The sequence below is a fragment of the Blennius ocellaris genome, assembly GCF_963422515.1.
Source record: "Blennius ocellaris genome assembly, chromosome: 3".
In the NCBI taxonomy this organism is placed as follows: Eukaryota; Metazoa; Chordata; class Actinopteri; order Blenniiformes; family Blenniidae; genus Blennius; species Blennius ocellaris.
Window position 1 is genome coordinate 28713323 of NC_137652.1, and position 20718 is coordinate 28734040.

General features: G+C 49.2%; 1 protein-coding gene across 1 annotated transcript; it reads right to left on the reverse strand.

The window, feature by feature from the left end:
• Positions 1-825: 825 nt before the first annotated feature.
• Positions 826-17889, reverse strand: LOC308145215 (microtubule-associated tumor suppressor 1 homolog A-like; the record flags this gene model as incomplete). The annotated part of the gene is made up of 12 exons (XM_080516579.1): positions 826-1633; positions 2174-2271; positions 2461-2577; positions 2834-2929; positions 3034-3107; positions 3253-3358; positions 5589-5679; positions 6007-6130; positions 8035-8101; positions 16343-16742; positions 17605-17678; positions 17866-17889. The coding sequence occupies 12 exons, from the start codon at positions 17887-17889 to the stop codon at positions 1420-1422; spliced, it is 1485 nt and encodes a 494-aa protein (XP_080372705.1). The 3' UTR covers positions 826-1419.
• Between the last annotated feature and the right edge of the window lie 2829 nt (positions 17890-20718).

Here is a 20718-nt window from a genome sequence, read left to right on the forward strand (position 1 = left end):
TGTTGTTCGTACCAGAAATCAGTCAAGTCACACTGTGATTTTAACAATCTTATTAGTCCACAGCTCGCCACTCTGTACGACACAATTCCGAATAAACTGGTCGCGACGTGAAGTTTGCTGCGTGCGTGTTGCTGAAGAATAACACGTGATGAACGGGAAACATGAACAGAAAACTTGGACGTCGTGGCTCAGGAAGAGAAGCCAACTTGAGACGTCAATTTCACAGAAGGACCGCGAAGGAAGTACGAGTTAGCATCTGGTAGCATTATCCGTTAGCATTTACTGTTACCGTTTCATTTTCCAGCGAAACACGCTTCATGTAAGCAAAACAAGCAGGCTGCAGCGGCATCACTCCAAATATCTGACAAGCTCTGAACTTTATGGCAGGTTGTCTTTGGTCATAAGACCACAAGATGGTCATAAGACCAAGACATGGGCCGTCCCTGAACCGTCTCAGTGCGAAGTCGGACCATCGACTGAGTGAAAACCAAAGATTCATACGTTTGGTCTGCGACTGCCGAGAGTCTGTGTAGCGGCCGGTAGTCCTGCTTCACTGCTCAAAGTGGCAAAAGCCCAGTGGTTCCAGATGTTGATCGCACCGCAGATAAATGACTTTTACTACATTTATTTATTCCTCCACAAGAAAAACATTGTCTCAGTTTGACCTTGAATCGATTTATTCTGAGTCGAAAATCAGAGAGAAGAAACAGGAGGCAGCTTTCATGGATTGAGTGAGGCAGGTCTGAGGTGGTTTTTCATGGATTGAGTGAGGCAGGTCTGAGGTGGTTTTTCATTGGGGGGGGGGGGGGGGGGGGGGGGGGGGTAAAGCTGCAGGAGGGCAAACATGGCCTGGAGCTGCTGGTCCTGCTCTGACCGAACATCCACAGCCGATTACATTCCACAGGAGATGAAGGTCGTGACATGCAGACGGCCCAACGCCGTCTCGCTCTGCGTCCACCAATCAGCACATCAGTGATTGAGCTTCGCTCTTTGGAGTAAAACGGAAAAACTCAATGAACCCATTTACTCAAAAAAAAACAAAAAAAACAAGGCGTCACTTCCTGCGGGGTCAAACCCAAACAAGCGTCTGTTTCCATGAAAACCTGCCGGCGGCATCGAGTCCAAGGTCGTTTCTCAGAGTCCCGCTTCACACTGAACCAAAGGAAGGAAAACAAAGAGGACGCAGTCATAACCAGGCCAGGCGCTATTTACACCCTGAGCTCTGCCTGTCAGGCCTTCTCAGCAGGAGGCGTGCGGTGCAGACACGCCGCTCCCACGCTCACGCCGCGGCAGCGTCTTTAGAAACAAAGCGTCCAAACACACATCAGTGTTCACGTTCGGAGCTCCGGCTCGGAGGGAGGCGGGGGAGGCTCCCAGGAGGAGGAGGGAGGGAGGGAGGGAGGGAGGGAGGGAGGGGGGTTATCTGGGCGATAACGGTGCAGCTGTGGGGAAGGAGGCGGAGTTCCGTGGCGACCCGAAGGGGGAGGTGGGCGAGGGGCGGCGGGGGCTGGCCAGCAGGTCGCCGTTGTGCAGCTTCCACAGCAGCTCCTCGTTCTCCATCGACAGGCGCTTGTTGACCTTGGACTCCTTCTGCAGGGTCTGCTGCAGGATGGCCTGCTCCGTGGACAGCTGCCTGCAGGGGGCGACAGGGAGACGCAGCACGTCACTCCCCTGAGGATCGACTCACTCACATCCTTCACTACACACAAACTCTTAACATGTTGGCCCTTTTGTCTGGAGGTGTCACTGGTGAAAAAGGCTCGAGCACTTGTGAAGGTGGTTGTCGTGTACATGGAGAAGGTTTTCCTCACCATTTAACACCACATTCACACCTTCATAGCTTCATAATTACAGGTGCGCAAATCCTGTTTTACACAGTTGTAAAGTTGTAAAGTTGTTTGACACAGGTTAAAAAATTGACACGCTCATTTTTCCTACAATTCTTGCCGTAAATTTGGTGAAAATCAATGAATGAGAACGTTTTTTTCGTCACGAGTCACAGATTCTCGGTTTTCTTCAACTACAAATCACACACGGCGGCTCTCCGCTGACAGAGCTGGTGCAAAACGCCCAGTCAATTGAGACAAAGGCGGTGAAATTGACGGATTTCACAGCCGATCGGGGGAGGGGCTTTAGTACCGGCAGCCAATCAGGGGAAAGGGAAAGGACCGACCTGGAAATGGCAGCGTGTTTGTCCATCCGGGCCTTGTAGTCCTCGTTCTCCTGCTGCACCTTCTTCAGACACTCCTCCAGCTTCACGTTGGCCTCCACCTGCAGCACAGAGGCCCACAGCTGAACACACACACACACACACACACACACACACACACACACACACACACACACACACACACACACACACACACACACACACACACACACACACACACACACACACACACACACACACACACACACACACACACACACACACACACACACACACACACACACACTCACCAGTTTGTCCATCTCAATCAGCTTCTTCTCCTTCTGGTGCAGCTGGTTGTTCTTCATCTCAAGAACCACCTTCAGACTGTCCAGCTCCTGCTCCAGGTACACCGTGTGGGAGTCCTTCTACACACACACACACACACACACACACACACACACACACACACACACACACACACACACACACACACACACACACACACACACACACACACACACACACACACACACACACACACACACACACACACACACACACACACGACTGAGTTGGATCAACCTCCTCCGGTAAACAGGAGTTTAGTCTGACAGTAACAGAGCCCCTGATCCCCTGCAGCCGTTTTCGCCCAGGACGAAAGTGACCGTCGCTCTTACTTACCAGACTCTTGTCACGGAGGATCTTCCTCCTCTCCTCCTCAGCCCGCAGCTTCTCGTTCAGTCGGTCGTTCTCGGACGTCAACTCGGAGACTTTGTCCTGAGGGGAGGAGACGGGGGGGGGGGGGGACGCCGGGTTTTAGTGAGACGTGATTGTTGGTGAGGAGACGGCGTCCAACGCTGGAAGAGACGAGTGATTCCTACCGTCAGAGAGCTCTCAGTGTCCTTCAGAGCTCTCTCCAGGTTCTCCAGGTCTGACTGCTGGGTCTGCTTCAACTCTGTGCACACACACGCGCACACACACACACACGCGCACACACACACACACACACACACAGGTTATGTCAATGAACTGGTTTCCAATGAACTGGTTTCTGTGTGCACTCGTGTGTGTGTGTGTGTGTGTGTGTGTGTTGCGCTCACCCAGCACGGAGGAGTCATGCTGCTGTTTGAGAGACTCCACCTGCAGGCTGTGCGCCTCCTCCTGGTTCCTCCTCTCGGCCTCCTGTCTGCTCCTCAGCTCCTCCACCTGCAGGAGGCGGAGCCACGTCAGCACAGCAGAACTGACCTCTCACACGTCTCACACACACACACTCCGACACTCGAACAACACCTGACTTCATACCCGCGCGGCAGAAAGACGACGCTCATAAATCTTTTATGTTTTTTAAAGGACGTTAACGAGCTGGCGTGTACAGACACACACACACCGATCAGGTCCAGGCTTCAGCGCCAGACAGCCAATCACAGCTCAGCGTGAGGAGGGAACGTCTTTATCAGTATGGAAAACACGCGGCAAAAGATCAAGCTGTCGAGTCTCTGACCCTCAGGGGGACGATGGAATATTAAAAAGTGATTTTAGTTAAACAACAAAGAGCCGAGAAGCCAAGAGGATGTGTGTGATGAGGACGTTTTTGAACGCACGCACGCACGCACGCACGCACGCACGCACGCACGCACGCACACACACACACACACACACACACACACACACACACACACACACACACACACACACACACACACACACACACACACACACACACACACACACACACACACACACACACACACAATCTCCAGGCTTTACAGACAATGAGAATAAGATGTTCAGTGAGCAGCAGCTCACTTTTCTTGATGCCAAACGTCAGAGGAGGTCAGAGAAGGTCAAAGGACATCAGAGAAGGTCAGAGGAGGTCAGAGGTCAGAGGAGGTCAGAGGAAGTCAGAGGAAGTCAGAGGAGGTCAAAGGAGGTCAGAGAAGGTCAAAGGACATCCGAGGAGGTCAGAGAAGGTCAAAGGAGGTCAGAGAAGGTCAAAGGAGGTCAGAGGTCCGAGGAAGTCAGAGGAGGTCAGAGAAGGTCAAAGAAGGTCAGAGAAGGTAAAAGGAGGTCAGAGGTCAGAGGAGGGAGACAATTCATACACCATAAGAAGAAGAAGTTAGTTGGGCAGTTTAAGGTCCTGCTGAACAAAATGAGGTGATTTCCTCCAGCCAGCTCTTCCTGCCGAACACATTAGTTCCTGCAGCAGCGACCGTCCTGGCTGAACTGTGTCGGAGCCACACTGCCGAACCTTCAGCACTGACGTGTGCTGCTCATGCGTGTTCCAGCTCGCTAATAACCAGTGGTCATTAGAGGCAGGAGGGGCTGAGCGCCACCTGGTGTCATCAGAAAGGACTGCATGCAAACGATGCTGTTAATTCTTAAAGACTATCCACCATATTTCCTTGTGTGTGAACAAAACTTCCTCTCACACAGTAAATAGTTCCAGTGTGAGGACTGTCGTCCCTGGTTCTGGTCTCCTCTTGCTGCTTCAGGCTCTGGTTCCTCCTGATCCACAGCGATGGTTGGATGAGGGGCGGAGCTCCTGCTGGCCCCTCCCCCACCACGCAGTGTGTATTGCAGCAGTGAAGCGAAGAATCACGTGATTTCGGTGCCTCGTGGGGCTTGAAGGCTGAAGCCCCACTAACCACGTCATTAGGAGCTCAGAGCTGATTGGCTGCTGCTGATTGAGACTCTGATGACACAACCGGAGCGAGTCGTCACAAACACCAGCTAGTTAGCCGCTAAAGCTAACAAACAGTGACCAATCAACGTTAATTAGGTCGATTATTTACGAGTACGAGTTTCAAACTAAAGCTGATAACTATCGGTCATGTTTTAATCACATTTGGCTTGTAACATCCACAGATATAAACCATAGTTTTTAAGCCTTCAGCTCCTGCAGTTAAAACTGGACAAACATCAGGCTCGTATAAAAACTCTCTTTTATTACTGAACCAGTTCAGAGAAATGTTTCTCACAGCACAGGAGGTGAGAAATAAACTGTGCAGTTGAAAAGTGAAAACGCCACTTCACAGATGTGTGGCTGCTGTGAGGGGGCGTGGCCTGCCATGAGGGGGCGTGGTCTGAGCGTTTGAAAGCGTCTCCCCGGAGTATGAACTGTCCTGCAGAAAAAGCGGGTTTTTTTGGTAGCTGGCTGACGTCACTGCTGAATTTTCTTCTTGTTCTTGTGGCTTTAAAAAGGGAGTCTGCAGGAGCCTTAATGAACTTCTGAAGAACTTCTGAAGAACTTCTGAAGAACTTCTCAGAAGATTGAAAGAGGAGGTGCAACCCGCTACGGCAAGGTGTAGCTAATAGTGAGTTAAAACATGTTTTTAAATAACTGTGTGTGTGTGTGTGTGTGTGTGTGTGTGTGTGTGTGTGTGTGTGTGTGTGTGTGTGTGTGTGTGTGTGTGTGTGTGTGTGTGTGTGTGCGTACCTGTTGTTCCATGAGGACTCGGTACTTGTCCGCCTCCTCCTGATACACCTGATGAACTTTGTCCCACTCAGTTTGGTAAAAACTTCTTAGCCTGAAAAAAAACAAAAGTAAAAACAAGTTGAATCGAAACTAAAAGCAGGAAATAAAAACTTGATTCATCCATTAATAATGCTGTGGCCGTTTCCAATCACAACATGCCTGAGATGACAGAGCCTGTTCCTCCACCCCCACCCCCCCCCCACCCCCCCCCCACCCTCCTGTCTTAGGTCCTCCCTGCACATCTTTACATGTGTGTGTGGAAATCTTGGCGCTTTTGCAGCACCTGAATGTCTGACGGCTGAACGTGAATGATGGAGAGTAAATCCTGTCGTCATGGAAACAAACCACCACACATTCACAGTGTGTCTGTGCTGCTCACCTGTCCTCCAGCTGCTCCAGCTCCTCCTTGTGCTGCTCCTGCAGCCTCTGGAGCGCCTCCTGCAAGCCGAGGCGCACCTCCTCCTTCTCCTTCTGCAGCCGCTCGCAGCACTGAGACGACGTGACTGCAGAGACCAGTGTGTGTGTGTGAGACTTTGTCAAAACCTGAACGTGTGTGTGTGTGTGTGTGTGTGTGTGTGTGTGTGTGTGTGTGTGTGTGTGTGTGTGTGTGTGTGTGTGTGTGTGTGTGTGTGTGTGTGTGTGTGTGTGTGTGTGTGTGTGTGTGTGTGTGTCATCTACATTCTTCTGTAACGACTGCACAGACATGCAATCAGCTCAGAAAACTCAGCTCCGTTATGCAGCAGCTTCATTCCACTAATGACTAATCACAAAACACACACACACACACACACACACACACACACACACACACACACACACACACACACACACACACACACACACACACACACACACACACACACACACACACACACACACACACACACACACACACACACACACACACACACACACACGTTTAAGTATGAGCACTCGACCACTCCTCAAATATCTGTGGCAGATGAGGAGCAGCGCCACGAGGAGCTGAGATGTTTCTACACTGTTACTACAGTGTGTGTGTGTGTGTGTGTGTGTGTGTGTGTGTGTGTGTGTGTGTGTGTGTGTGTGTGGTGACAGCTGAGTGTGTGTGGTAACAGTTGGTGTTTCCTTTGAATGAAGCTCTGTTGTGGGTCCAGTGAGTTTGAGATGGAGACACAATGAAAACCACAGCTGACGTTTTACACGCAACATGTGTAGAACATGTTTAGGTGTGTTACTGGTTTCCATGACGATGAGGCTGATGAGTGAAATGTGCTTCGGATGTTTTGAGTCTCAACCTCTTGACTAAAGCTCCCGCTGCTCTGCTAAACCAGCCGCTTTGCTAACACAGCCGCTGCTCTGCTAAAGCAGCCGCCGCTCTGCTAAACCAGCCGCTCTGCTAAACCAGCCACTCTGCTATGCTAAACCAGCCGCTCTGCTAAACCAGCCGCTCTGCTAAACCAGCCACTCTGCTAAACCAGCCACTCTGCTATGCTAAACCAGCCGCTGCTATGCTAAACCAGCCGCTCTGCTAAACCAGCCACTCTGCTAAACCAGCCGCTTTGCTAAACCAGCCGCTTTGCCAAACCAGCCGCTTTGCCAAACCAGCCGCTACTCTGCTAAACCAGCCGCCGCTCTGCTAAACCAGCCGCCGCTCTGCTAAACCAGCCGCTGCTCTACTAAACCAGCCGCTCTGCTAAACCAGCCACTCTGCTAAACCAGCCACTCTGCTAAACCAGCCACTCTGCTATGCTAAACCAGCCGCTGCTCTGCTAAACCAGCCACTCTGCTAAACCAGCCGCTGCTCTGCTAAACCAGCCGGTCTGCTAAACCAGCCGCTCTGCTAAACCAGCCGATTTGCTAAACCAGCCGCTCTGCTAAACCAGCCGCTGCTTTGCTAAGCCAGCCACTCTACTAAACCAGCCGCTGCTCTGCTAAACCAGCCGCCTCTCTGCCAAACTAGCCGCTCTGCGAACCTAGACAAACTGCTAATTTTGCTGCTCCACAAAACCAGCCACTGCTCCGCTAAACCAGCTACTGCTCCGCTAAACCAGCTACTGCTCCGCTAAACCAGCTGCTCTGCTCCACGTCAACTAATGATCTGCTGAACCTGATTTTAATTCTCAACTAAAGCCCCTGATGCTCTGCTAAACCTACTGCTACTATAAATAAAGTACAGCATGTAGTTTTGACCATGTATTGGAGTTATGATTTTGGACCATGCGTTTCAGTTTGGTCACCAGGTTTTGTTTAAATCAGGAAGATGAATCGAGATGTTCTGTGGATGAAGGAAGTCGTGCAACGAGCAGACGACTGACAGGTTTCAGCCTGTTTTTGGTTCTGGGCCTCAATCCAGAGAACCAGCAGCTGAGAGTGTGAGTGTGAGTGTGAGTGTGAGTGTGAGTGTGTGTGTGTGTGTGTGTGTTACCCAGCTCATCCCGGAGGTGGTCCAGTTGCACTGCCAGATCCTTCTTCTGTCTCAGAGTTGCTTCGCGCTGCAGAAGAAGAAGAAGAACCAGCTCAGGTCACTCAGCTCAATTTATGACCTCGGAATCAGTCTCAGTAAATGTTTTACACACTGAGGAACTTCAGAAGTATTTGCCCTTGGGGTAGATTTGTTAACAGTGAGGTGATGAAATTCATGTGTGGAAACTTTGACAAAACAAATATCACATTAAGAAAGAAGCAAAGTGAAAAGTAAAGCGTCCAAAACTCCATCCAGCAGTCCAGGACTGACGGAGAGCATTTATAGAACGCAGCTGTAGTTAAAAAACAAGCACAAATAAAAACATCTGAATGAAACCAGGACAAATGTCTGAGAATTCAACAGCTTTATATTGAACCACGGAAAAGCTTCACTTTCTTGATCAAACGGATTATTTTTGGAGCAGCTGATTTGTCACGGTAACTTTAACACTGCTCTCTTCGGATGGAATTCATATCAACGGCGACCCTTCAAAGTAAAAGCCCACGTTTCAAAGTAAAAGCTGACAGGTGTTTCAGATCCGGTTTCGCCACGCTGACTCCACGTGAGGAGGAAACACAGAGGAGCGGCTGTTTTTCTTTCTTACGTCAAAGGAATGTGTCTATTGTTTCCACCTTCCACTCTGCTGTCACACCGCGCTCACCGCCACAATCATTCTACTTAATTCTTCTTCTCATTATCCACAACAGGTTCACACCTGGTTACAGTATCCTGCTTCATCCACCGTCCAGATGATTGAGTGTCCTCCAGCAACTCAGGGAAATTCAGTTTATCTTTGGAATAAATCACTTATTAAACTCAACCCTACAAAAGACCTCATGAACACCGTACACAAGAAACTTTATCCAGTAACTACATCATTATGTCCCCATTCAATACTACTGCATCTTAATACCTTGTAACTAAACATTTAGTCATTTTAGGAAGAATAAAAATATCAATGGTTGTGAATCACTTTGCTGTGTGTGCGTGTGCGTGTGTGTGTGTGTGTGTGTGTGTGTGTGTGTGTGTGTGTGTGTGTGTGTGTGTGTGTGTGTGTGTGTGTGTGTGTGTGTCGGGGGAAAGTCCTCCCTGCTCTCTGCTGACTGCAGCTCCTCATAAACACATGGAGAAACACATATTTCATGTTCAAGAGCAAAGTGCATCTACAGAACCACATGTGAGGAGCAGAGAGGAGGTGTGAGGAGCAGAGAGGAGTTGTGAGGAGCAGATAGGAGGATGAGGAGCAGAGAGGAGGATGAGGAGCAGAGAGGAGTTGTGAAGAGCAGATAGGAGTTGTGAGGAGCAGATAGGAGGATGAGGAGCAGAGAGGAGGTGTGAGGAGCAGAGAGGAGGATGAGGAGCAGATAGGAGGATGAGGAGCAGAGAGGAGGTGTGAGGAGCAGAGAGGAGGATGAGGAGCAGATAGGAGGATGAGGAGCAGAGAGGAGTTATGAGGAGCAGATAGGAGTTGTGAGGAGCAGATAGGAGGATGAGGAGCAGAGAGGAGGTGTGAGGAGCAGACAGGAGGATGAGGAGCAGAGAGGAGGTGTGAGGAGCAGAGAGGAGGATGAGGAGCACAGAGGAGTTGTGAGGAGCAGAGAGGAGGTGTGAGGAGCAGAGAGGAGGTGTGAGGAGCACACAGGACCACCATGTTTCCATAGCAACCAGTCAACAGACCAGAATGACAGAAATTAGTTAAATTCTTCCATGACGGACACACAGACATTGTCTGTGTGTGTGTGTGTGTGTGTGTGTGTGTGTGTGTGTGTGTGTGTGAAATCACACACACACACACACACACACACACACACACACACACACACACACACACACACACACACACACACACACACACACACACACACACACACACACACACACACACACACACACACACACACACACACACACACACCTTGCGTTTCTTCTTGCGCTGCCGTGTTGCCGTCTTCACTTTGGCAGTTTTACTCTCAGTGGAGCCCATCGCTCGGTGAATGAACACACATACAAACACACACACAGTCAAAAAACCCTGCTCCTCCCTCTGCTCCTCCTCCCTCTGCTCCTCCTCCCTCTGCTCCTCCTCCGGTCTTTATCGCCAGTGTACACAAAGTCCTGCAGACACTTTCTCTGCCTGCAGGCCTCCCACTGTCTACCTGCCCCCCCACCCCCCCCCCCCTCCCCCTCCTCCTCCTCCTCCCCCTCCCCCTCCTGCTCCTCCTGATGGAGGAATGCGAGTTTGTCCTGTCCCCTCTCCTCCCTCCATACCCGGTGTGGTTTGTACCTGAACCAGTGTGTCTGGCTGTGGCCTGGAGAAGTTTCTGCAGGATGTTTGTTCTCAGGGAGGAAAAGAGGACAAACTGCCTCTTTGTTGTTTTAGTAAAACAGAAAGCAGGAAACATTTGAGCCTTCAGATCAGATCAGAGAATCCAGACGGCAGACGACACTGAGACACCAGACACACATGGAACCTACTGAAGTTTAACCTTCAGTTGCTTTAAATTGAGGAGCAATATGATTTAATGTGACCAGAATTTACACACACACACACACACACACACACACACACACACACACACACACACACACACACACACACACACACACACACACACACACACACACACACACACACACACACACACACACACACACACACACACACACACACACAGCAACAAGTGTCTAGTTTACAGTTTGCAGCACCTTCAAACTGCAGCTCAGATAAGATAACAGAGTTATTCAAAGCTACAGATAAAACTGGTTACATCACACACACACACACACGCACACACCCACACACACACACACACACACACACACACACACACACACACACACACACACACACACACACAAAGTGTGTGTATGGAGGGGAGGGGGGTGTGTGTGGAATGCAACAGCTGCAGTTGGAGCCCTGAAGCTGTTTTTAGTGTGTGTGTGTGTGTGTGTGTGTGTGTGTGTGTGTGTGTGTGTGTGTGTGTGTGTGTGTGTGTGTGTGTGTGTGTGTGTGTGTGTGTGTGTGTGTGTGTGTGTGTGTGTGTGTGTGTGTGTGTGTGTGTGTGTGTGTGTGTGTGTGTGTGTGTGTGTGTGTGTATAAAGATCTACTTTACTTCTCACTTCAAACAGGTTTTGAACTTTTCACGTCAAAATTTCAGACTGAAGGAAATGAAAAATCTCTGCAGCTGAAACTGAATATTGACTGACGGTCAGTCTCTTCCAGCACACTTCAGTCTGCACTGCCTGGACCCTCTCTATACACTGCCTGGACCCTCTCTATACACTGCCTGGACCCTCTCTATACACTGCCTGGACCCTCTCTATACACTGACTGCAGAGACTGCTTTCAGGTGAGCGACGTCTAAAAAGGACAATAACATAAGAACAAACAAATACCAGCGATAAAAGTAAGACAAGCTGCAGCAGTGCTGAGAGACATGAGAGGAGAACAAGCCTGAGCAACGGGTTGCCAAACCCCAGAGGACGTCCTGGCTCCTGACGGAGGTTAGCTTCTCCACCATTAAATACCACAACCCCACTGACGGAGGTTAGCTTCTCCACCATTAAATACCACAACACCACTGACGGAGGTTAGGTTCTCCACCATTAAATACCACAACACCACTGACGGAGGTTAGGTTCTCCATCATTAAATAGCACAACCCCACTGACGGAGTTTAAGTTCTCCACCATTAAATACCACAACACCACTGACGGAGGTTAGGTTCTCCACCATTAAATACCACAACACCACTGACGGAGGTTAGGTTCTCCATCATTAAATACCACAACACCACTGACGGAGGTTAGGTTCTCCACCATTAAATAGCACAACCCCACTGACGGAGTTTAAGTTCTCCACCATTAAATACCACAACACCACTGACGGAGTTTAAGTTCTCCACCATTAAATACCACAACACCACTGACGGAGGTTAGGTTCTCCACCATTAAATAGCACAACCCCACTGACGGAGTTTAAGTTCTCCACCATTAAATAGCACAACCCCACTGACGGAGTTTAAGTTCTCCACCATTAAATACCACAACACCACTGACGGAGGTTAGGTTCTCCACCATTAAATACCACAACACCACTGACGGAGGTTAGGTTCTCCACCATTAAATACCACAACACCACTGACGGAGGTTAGGTTCTCCACCATTAAATACCACAACACCACTGACGGAGGTCAAGTTCTCCACCATTAAATACCACAACACCACTGACGGAGGTTAGGTTCTCCACTGACGGAGGTTAGGTTCTCCACCATTAAATACCACAACACCACTGACGGAGGTTAAGTTCTCCACCATTAAATACCACAACACCACTGACGGAGGTTAGGTTCTCCATCATTAAATACCACAAAACCACTGACGGAGGTTAGGTTCTCCACTGACGGAGGTTAGGTTCTCCACCATTAAATACCACAACACCACTGACGGAGGTTAGGTTCTCCACCATTAAATACCACAACACCACTGACGGAGGTCAAGTTCTCCACCATTAAATACCACAACACCACTGACGGAGGTTAGGTTCTCCACCATTAAATACCACAACACCACTGACGGAGGTTAGGTTCTCCACCATTAAATACCACAACACCACTGACGGAGGTCAAGTTCTCCACCATTAAATACCACAACACCACTGACGGAGGTTAGGTTCTCCACTGACGGAGGTTAGGTTCTCCACCATTAAATACCACAACACCACTGACGGAGGTTAAGTTCTCCACCATTAAATACCACAACACCACTGACGGAGGTTAGGTTCTCCATCATTAAATACCACAACACCACTGACGGAGGTTAGGTTCTCCACTGACGGAGGTTAGGTTCTCCACCATTAAATACCACAACACCACTGACGGAGGGACGGAAGACTTCAAACCAACGGCTCTTATGACGTGTTTCCATCACACAATCAGGTCAGGGACAGAACAGAACCTTACGGAACGGAGCCTTACGGAACGGAGCCTTACAGAATGGAGCCTTACAGAACGGAGCCTTACACAACGGTGCGGCGCGAGTTCGCTGGGGTACCCAGGACCCGTTCTATGGTCCTGGGTACCCCAATGGAAGGGTAGCGGAAAAGCGACCGCCTTTGGAGCGGTTGTTTCCGGAAAATCACAAATTGTTGCGGTGGAAACCCGAACCGTGACGGACTATACCGGTCCATTCCTGCGCTTTTTGTGCGGCGGAAACGGGGATAGTTTTCCACATGAAATAATGAAGAAGGATCCCACAATGTGTGGAGCATCAAACATTTCCCATCCAGAAGATCTTCACTTGTTTCACACACAGGAACCAGAAGAGAGTCACATTCATGGGATAATTGATTACAGTTTTAATCATGAGTCGTTCCACAGGAATCACAGGGAACGATTCTGGGACACTTTAATTAAATATATTCTCCCCCTCCAAAAAAGAAACTGTTTCGTGTGGATTCAAGTTCTGATTGTGACAAAAAACTGTGATGAGTTACTCTTTCAAAAGTAGTGGAGTCACGTAATCAGTTCCTTGAAAAGTAACCGGATACTCGTTGAAGTTCCTGGTGATGTCCTGTGTTAAGAATAGGGACTTGTCTGTGTTAGCATTAGCATTAGCCGTCAGCCCTGTGTGGGTCAGTCTAATGATCTGGAAGCCAGCTGAACACCAGCTAATGCTAACAGCTGCTAACAGGTTCAGTTCTGCCTCCGTCACACTGGAGCACCTCTTCCAGGACCCGGATGTTTCCATGGAAGTGTGTGTTGTTGGTAAAGGCCGTTGGGTGTGGACCAGCTCCTCCTCCTCCTCCTCCTCCTCCTCCTCCTGCTGCACCTGCTTGGTAAACAGCAGACCTGACAGCTGCATGGTGAAACACTAATTACAGGCTGGAGGGGAGGGAGGGGGGCACAAAACATCTAGATTGCCCTCATCTGCCTTCACACCCAAGGACATGTTGAAACACATCTGGTGTGTCTGTGATACCACAGTTGTCCACTAGGTGGGAGTGTTGGCTTTCATACAGTCTGACTGTGAAGGTCAGTTACTTCAGTCTCCTGCTGCACTGCAGACACTCAGCGCTGGTGAACAGTGGCCTACAACACAACACAACCCAACGCAACACAACACAACGCAACCCAGCCTAACGCAACACAACACAGTGAAACACAACACAACACAACACAACACAGTGAAACACAACACAACACAACACAACACAACACAACCCAACACAACACAACACAACGCATCACAACACAACACAACACAACACAACGCAACCCAGCCCAACGAAACACAACACAACCCAAACCAGCCCAATTCAACATAAACCCACCCTAACACCACGCAGTGCAATGCAACCAGGGTTGGGAAGGTTATTTGAAAACTGTAATCCGTTACAATTACAAGCTACTTGTCAAAAAATGTAATCAGTAACTTACTTCAAGTACTGAAATAAAAAACATTTGGATTACTTCACCAGCAAACATAAAAAAGAATGCCCATCTTTTCTCTCTCTCTCTCTCTCTCTCTCTCTCTCTCTCTCTCTCTCTCTCTCTCTCTCTCTCTCTCTCTCCCTCCCTCCCTCCCTCCCTCCCTCCCTCCCTCCCTCTCCCTCTCATAAATCACTGATTGCTAATAACTGAACAACCATCAGCACCAGTACTGGTATTGGCAGGTTACTGGCAGGTTATGAGCTAGTAAAACTAGTTGACAGAGTCCAGGTGTGTTTCAGTAAAGTGAGCAGGTTTCATGCTACTAGATGTTTCTTCAGGTGAGTCGTCAGAGTTCCTGGAGGCGTCATTAGCATTGTACAGACAGGTTAAGAGGCTCCTCCCACTTTAAAACATAGTGATGAGAGCAGCAAGCTGCAGTATCCATGGCAACGCCTTAGTGCCGGTCAGCCTGAAAGCGCCAGGAAGTGTCGCAAAACCAGTGGACGGATCATGTGACAGCTGCCGTTCTAGTTTATTCCATCTGAATTTCTATTGTAATTCTGCTCAGTAATCCCAGTTTTTATCCAATAGACCTGTAATGAGATTACACATTTTTTTATGTACTGTAACGGACTATAGTTACATTTTGTTTGCATCCAAATTACGTAATGCCATTACATGTATTCTGTTACTACCAACCCTGAACGCAACCCAACCCAAGGCAGCTCAATGTAACCCAATCCACCCCAACGCAAACAAACCCAACGCAATGAAACGCAATGAAACACAACGCAACCACACAACGCAACCCAAAGCAACATAACCCAACCTCACGCCCCGCAATGCAACATAACCCAACCTAACGCCCCGCAATGCAACATAACCCAACCTAACGCCCCGCAATGCAACATAACCCAACCTAACGCCCCGCAATGCAACATAACCCAACCTAACGCCACGCAATGCAACATAACCCAACCTAACGCCCCGCAATGCAACATAACCCAACCTAACGCCCCGCAATGCAACATAACCCAACCTAACGCCCCGCAATGCAACATAACCCAACCTAACGCCACGCAATGCAACATAACCCAACCTAACGCCCCGCAATGCAACATAACCCAACCTAACGCCACGCAATGCAACATAACCCAACCTAACGCCCCGCAATGCAACATAACCCAACCTAACGCCCCGCAATGCAACATAACCCAACCTAACGCCCCGCAATGCAACATAACCCAACCTAACGCCACGCAATGCAACATAACCCAACCTAACGCCACGCAATGCAACATAACCCAACCTAACGCCACGCAATGCAACATAACCCAACCTAACACCCCGCAATGCAACATAACCCAACCTAACGCCACGCAATGCAACATAACCCAACCTAACGCCCCGCAATGCAACATAACCCAACCTAACGCCCCGCAATGCAACATAACCCAACCTAACGCCACGCAATGGAACATAACCCAACCTAACGCCACGCAATGCAACATAACCCAACCTAACGCCACGCAATGCAACATAACCCAACCTAACGCCACGCAATGCAACATAACCCAACCTAACGCCACGCAATGCAACATAACCCAACCTAACGCCCCGCAATGCAACATAACCCAACCTAACGCCACGCAATGCAACCCAAGTCATCAGGCATCAAATACCCCGCGACCCTGCGGTGGACATTGACACTTTAGACATGCGGTGGATAGTGGCACTTTAAACCCGAACCGGTGGGCCAGTGTCTGGCCCCTGACCCCTGAGGACCTCTTCAGGACACACCAGCTTCTGCTGGACCAGGTCCAGGTCCAGAGCAGTACCTCAGTGAAGAGATGCTGGACGACAGTGGCCAGAGCCTCCACCCTCCGGTTCCCCTGCAGCAGCAACCTCCTCAGCTGGCTGATGGCCTGGTTCTTCTTCTCCACCTGCTCTTTGCTTTGCTTAGCCGGGACCGCCCTCTCTGGTACCGCCCTCTCTGGTACCGCCCTCTCTGGTACCGCCGTCTCCGGTGCCGCCCCCTCTGGTGCCGCCGTCTCCGGTGCCACTCGGGGTCTGGATGTTGAGAAGACGGCATCCGCCTTTTGAGCTGGGCCGGATACCGGTTCTGGCTTTGAACCCGACCCCAGTGGCCCTGGTGGGTGATGCAGAATGGGTGGAGTTTGTAGGAGGTGCTGGCACAGCAGGCACCACCGCTGAGTGAGCCCTCCCCAAATCTGGAACCTGAACGGAGAGAAAAGAACCACCAGAACTGTCACACTCCAGCTTTAATCTGCCACGTTATGAAGAACATTCATGGGTAGTCCTAAAATATCTTGGGTAGTCCTGGACTATCCTGGGTAGTCTTGGACTATCCTGGGTAGTCCTGGAATATCCTGGAATATCCTGGGTCATCCTGGACTATCCTGGGTAGTCCTCGATTATCTTGGGTAGTCCCGGATTAGAGAGTACCGAGAACCAATTCAACAACCAACCTGACTTATAATGGTACTGGTTGTAATAGTATTGGTAGTAATCCTAAGAGTAATAGTATTGGTAGTAATCCTAAGAGTAATAGTAATAGTAGTAATCCTAAGAATAGAATTGGTAGTAATCCTAAGAGTAATAGTATTGGTAGTAATCCTAAGAGTAATAGTACTAGTCATAAGAGTAATAGAATTGGTAGTAATCCTAAGAGTAATAGTAATAGTAGTAGTCATAAGAGTAATAGTTTTGGCAGTAATCCTAAGAGTAACGGTAGTAATCCTCAGAGTAATGGTAGTAATCCTCAGAGTAAGGGTAGTAATCCCCATAGTAATGGTAGTCGTCATACGATTAACAGTAATGGTAGCAATCCTCAGAGTGATGGTAGTAATCCCCATAGTAATGGTAGTAATCCTCAGAGTAATGGTAGCAATCCTCAGAGTAAGGGTAGTAATCCCCATAGTAATGGTAGTAATCCCCATAGTAATGGTAGTAATCATACGATTAACAGTAATGGTAGGAATCCCCATAGTAATGGTAGTAATCATACAATTAACAGTAATGGTAGTAATCCCCATAGTACTGGTAGTACTCTGAGAGTAGTAGTACGACAGTATGTTACCAGGTCTCCAGTTCCTCCTGCAGTGGTGGAGCTGCTGGGTCTCGCCGGCGCCTCCCGTGGTTTGTTTTTGTCCACTGCAACAGAACGACGTGTTCTTAGTCTACGAGCAACGGGTGTAACGCTCAACATGGTGGCACCACACACACACATACACACACACACTCACACACTAAGGGAAGACCACTACGTCCACACACGTGACAACACAAAAAACAGCTCCACACACACACTCGCTGGTAAACCTGAACACGCCCTGCTGACTGTCCCAGGCTCGGACAGATGCATCATGGGAGTGCAGAGTAATGATGGGCAGAAAGTGTGTGTGTGTGTGTGTGTGTGTGTGTGTGTGTGTGTGTGTGTGTGTGTGTGTGTGTGTGTGTGTGTGTGTGTGTGTGTGTGTGTGTGTGTGTGTGTGTGTGTGTGTGTGTGTGTGTGCGTGCATTAAGGAGTGCATTACAGAGCAAAGCTATTAGAGACACACCTCCTCCTCCTCCTCCTCTCTCTTCTTCCACACTTCATCATTTCACTCTGACCAGGAAATTCACACGGAGTAAATGTAAGTAGTAAATGTAACACGTCACCCTGATGAACGTTCAATAACATTTCAGGGACTTTTTAGTTATGCAAGTAAATTTTCTTTTTAAATGAAGCTGCTGCCCTCTAATTGGTTTTGGCTTTAACACCGTCAGCCAATCGGCTGCTGGCTTTGGTTACCAGGGTGATTCAGAGAGTCAATAAAGAAAAAAGGGACACAAACTGATGTCCTCTGATGATTTATAACGGCAGGTATGCGTAGGTTTGCGTAGGCATGTGGGTGTACCTGGAGGCGGCCATGCAGAGGAGCAGAGCTGCTGAACCCAGACTGAGAGAGAAACCACAGTTAGCATGCAACACGCACAGACAGACAGACAGACAGACAGACAGACAGACAGACAGGGGAAAGCAGAGAGGAAGAGGGAGGAAGAGGAGGCTGTGATGAGCAGATGTGCTGAACTAGAAGTGTGTGTAGTGTGTGTAGAGTCACCGCTGACTGACCCTCCCGTCATGTTTGTATCCAGCACAAGCTACATTTCAGGAAGAGTCCAACGCAGCGGCCATTTTGTTCTGGTTTATTCTATCCCGTTGTAAGGTAACGTAACGCCGTATGTGTTTATGTCTCCTGATAGTCGTCCAGTGACACATTTGACTCTTCAGCTTCACACAGTGGAGGCGAGCTGGAGGCCATCACCACCGGGTCCCCTCGCCTCCGCATCAACGGTTACCCTGGAGACAGCTGTGTCACTACGTGAGCGCACGCACTTCATCTGACCTGTTTACATGCAAACAAGACCTAGTTACCCCGGCAACCACCACCTCATCAACCAGCCCACACACACACACACACACGTGCACATGATCACGTGACGAACTATTAAAAGGCAGCAGGAGGAAGTACAGTTTGTTACTTTCATTCAACAAGGAAGAAAGAGAGAAATGTCTGAAATTAAAAGTTTCACAGTGAGACTGGGAGCAGAGCATCATGTGTGTGAGCAGGAAAAGCACACAAACTGTGTGTGTGTGTGTGTGTGTGTGTGTTGACTAAAGCCTGCTGTAACCTACTTCTCAGGCAGATGTGTGGAAGTGGGTCGGTGTGTGTGTGTGTGTGTGTGTGTGTGTGTCTGCAGTGGAACACGTGCTGCAGGCTCAGATGGAGCAGCAGAGGATGCAGAGTTCATTATATTCCACATCTACATCATCCATCCATCCATCCTTCCATCCATCCATCCTTCCATCCATCCATCCGGCGCTGGATGACGATCCTGACCTACTGTGGGCGAGGGACAGGTCGTCAGTCTGTCACAGGGCAGCCACATATTCACCTCCTCATCACCAAGTATTCACCTCCTCATCACCAAGTATTCACCTCCTCACCACCACGTATTCACCTCCTCATCACCACGTATTCACCTCCTCACCACCACGTATTCACCTCCTCATCACCACGTATTCACCTCCTCATCACCACGTATTCACCTCCCATCACCAAGTATTCACCTCCCCATCACCACGTATTCACCTCCTCATCACCAAGTATTCACCTCCCATCACCACGTATTCACCTCCTCATCACCACGTATTCACCTCCTCATCACCACGTATTCACCTCCCATCACCACGTATTCACCTCCTCATCACCAAGTATTCACCTCCTCATCACCAAGTATTCACCTCCTCATCACCAAGTATTCACCTCCTCATCACCAAGTATTCAACTCCCATCACCACGTATTCACCTCCTCATCACAAGTATTCACCTCCTCATCACCAAGTATTCACCTCCTCATCACCAAGTATTCAACTCCCCATCACCACGTATTCACCTCCTCATCACAAGTATTCACCTCCTCATCACCACGTATTCACCTCCTCATCACAAGTATTCACCTCCTCATCACAAGTATTCACCTCCTCATCACCAAGTATTCAACTCCCCATCACCACGTATTCATCTCCTCATCACCACGTATACACCTCCTCATCACCAAGTATTCACCTCCTCATCACCACGTATTCATCTCCTCATCACCACGTATACACCTCCTCATCACCAAGTATTCAACTCCCATCACCAAGTATTCAACTCCCATCACCACATATTCACCTCCTCATCACCACATATTCACCTCCTCATCACCAAGTATTCACCTCCTCATCACCAAGTATTCACCTCCTCATCACCAAGTATTCAACTCCCATCACCAAGTATTCACCTCCTCATCACCACGGATTCACCTCCCCATCACCACGGATTCACCTCCTCATCACCACATATTCACCTCCTCATCACCACATATTCACCTCCTCATCACCAAGTATTCGCCTCCTCATCACCACGTATTCACCTCCTCATCACCAAGTATTCAACTCCTCATCACCAAGTATTCAACTCCTCATCACCAAGTATTCACCTCCTCATCACCAAGTATTCACCTCCTCATCACCAAGTATTCACCTCCTCACCACCACGTATTCACCTCCTCATCACCACGTATTCACCTCCTCATCACCACGTATTCACCTCCCATCACCAAGTATTCACCTCCCCATCACCACGTATTCACCTCCTCATCACCA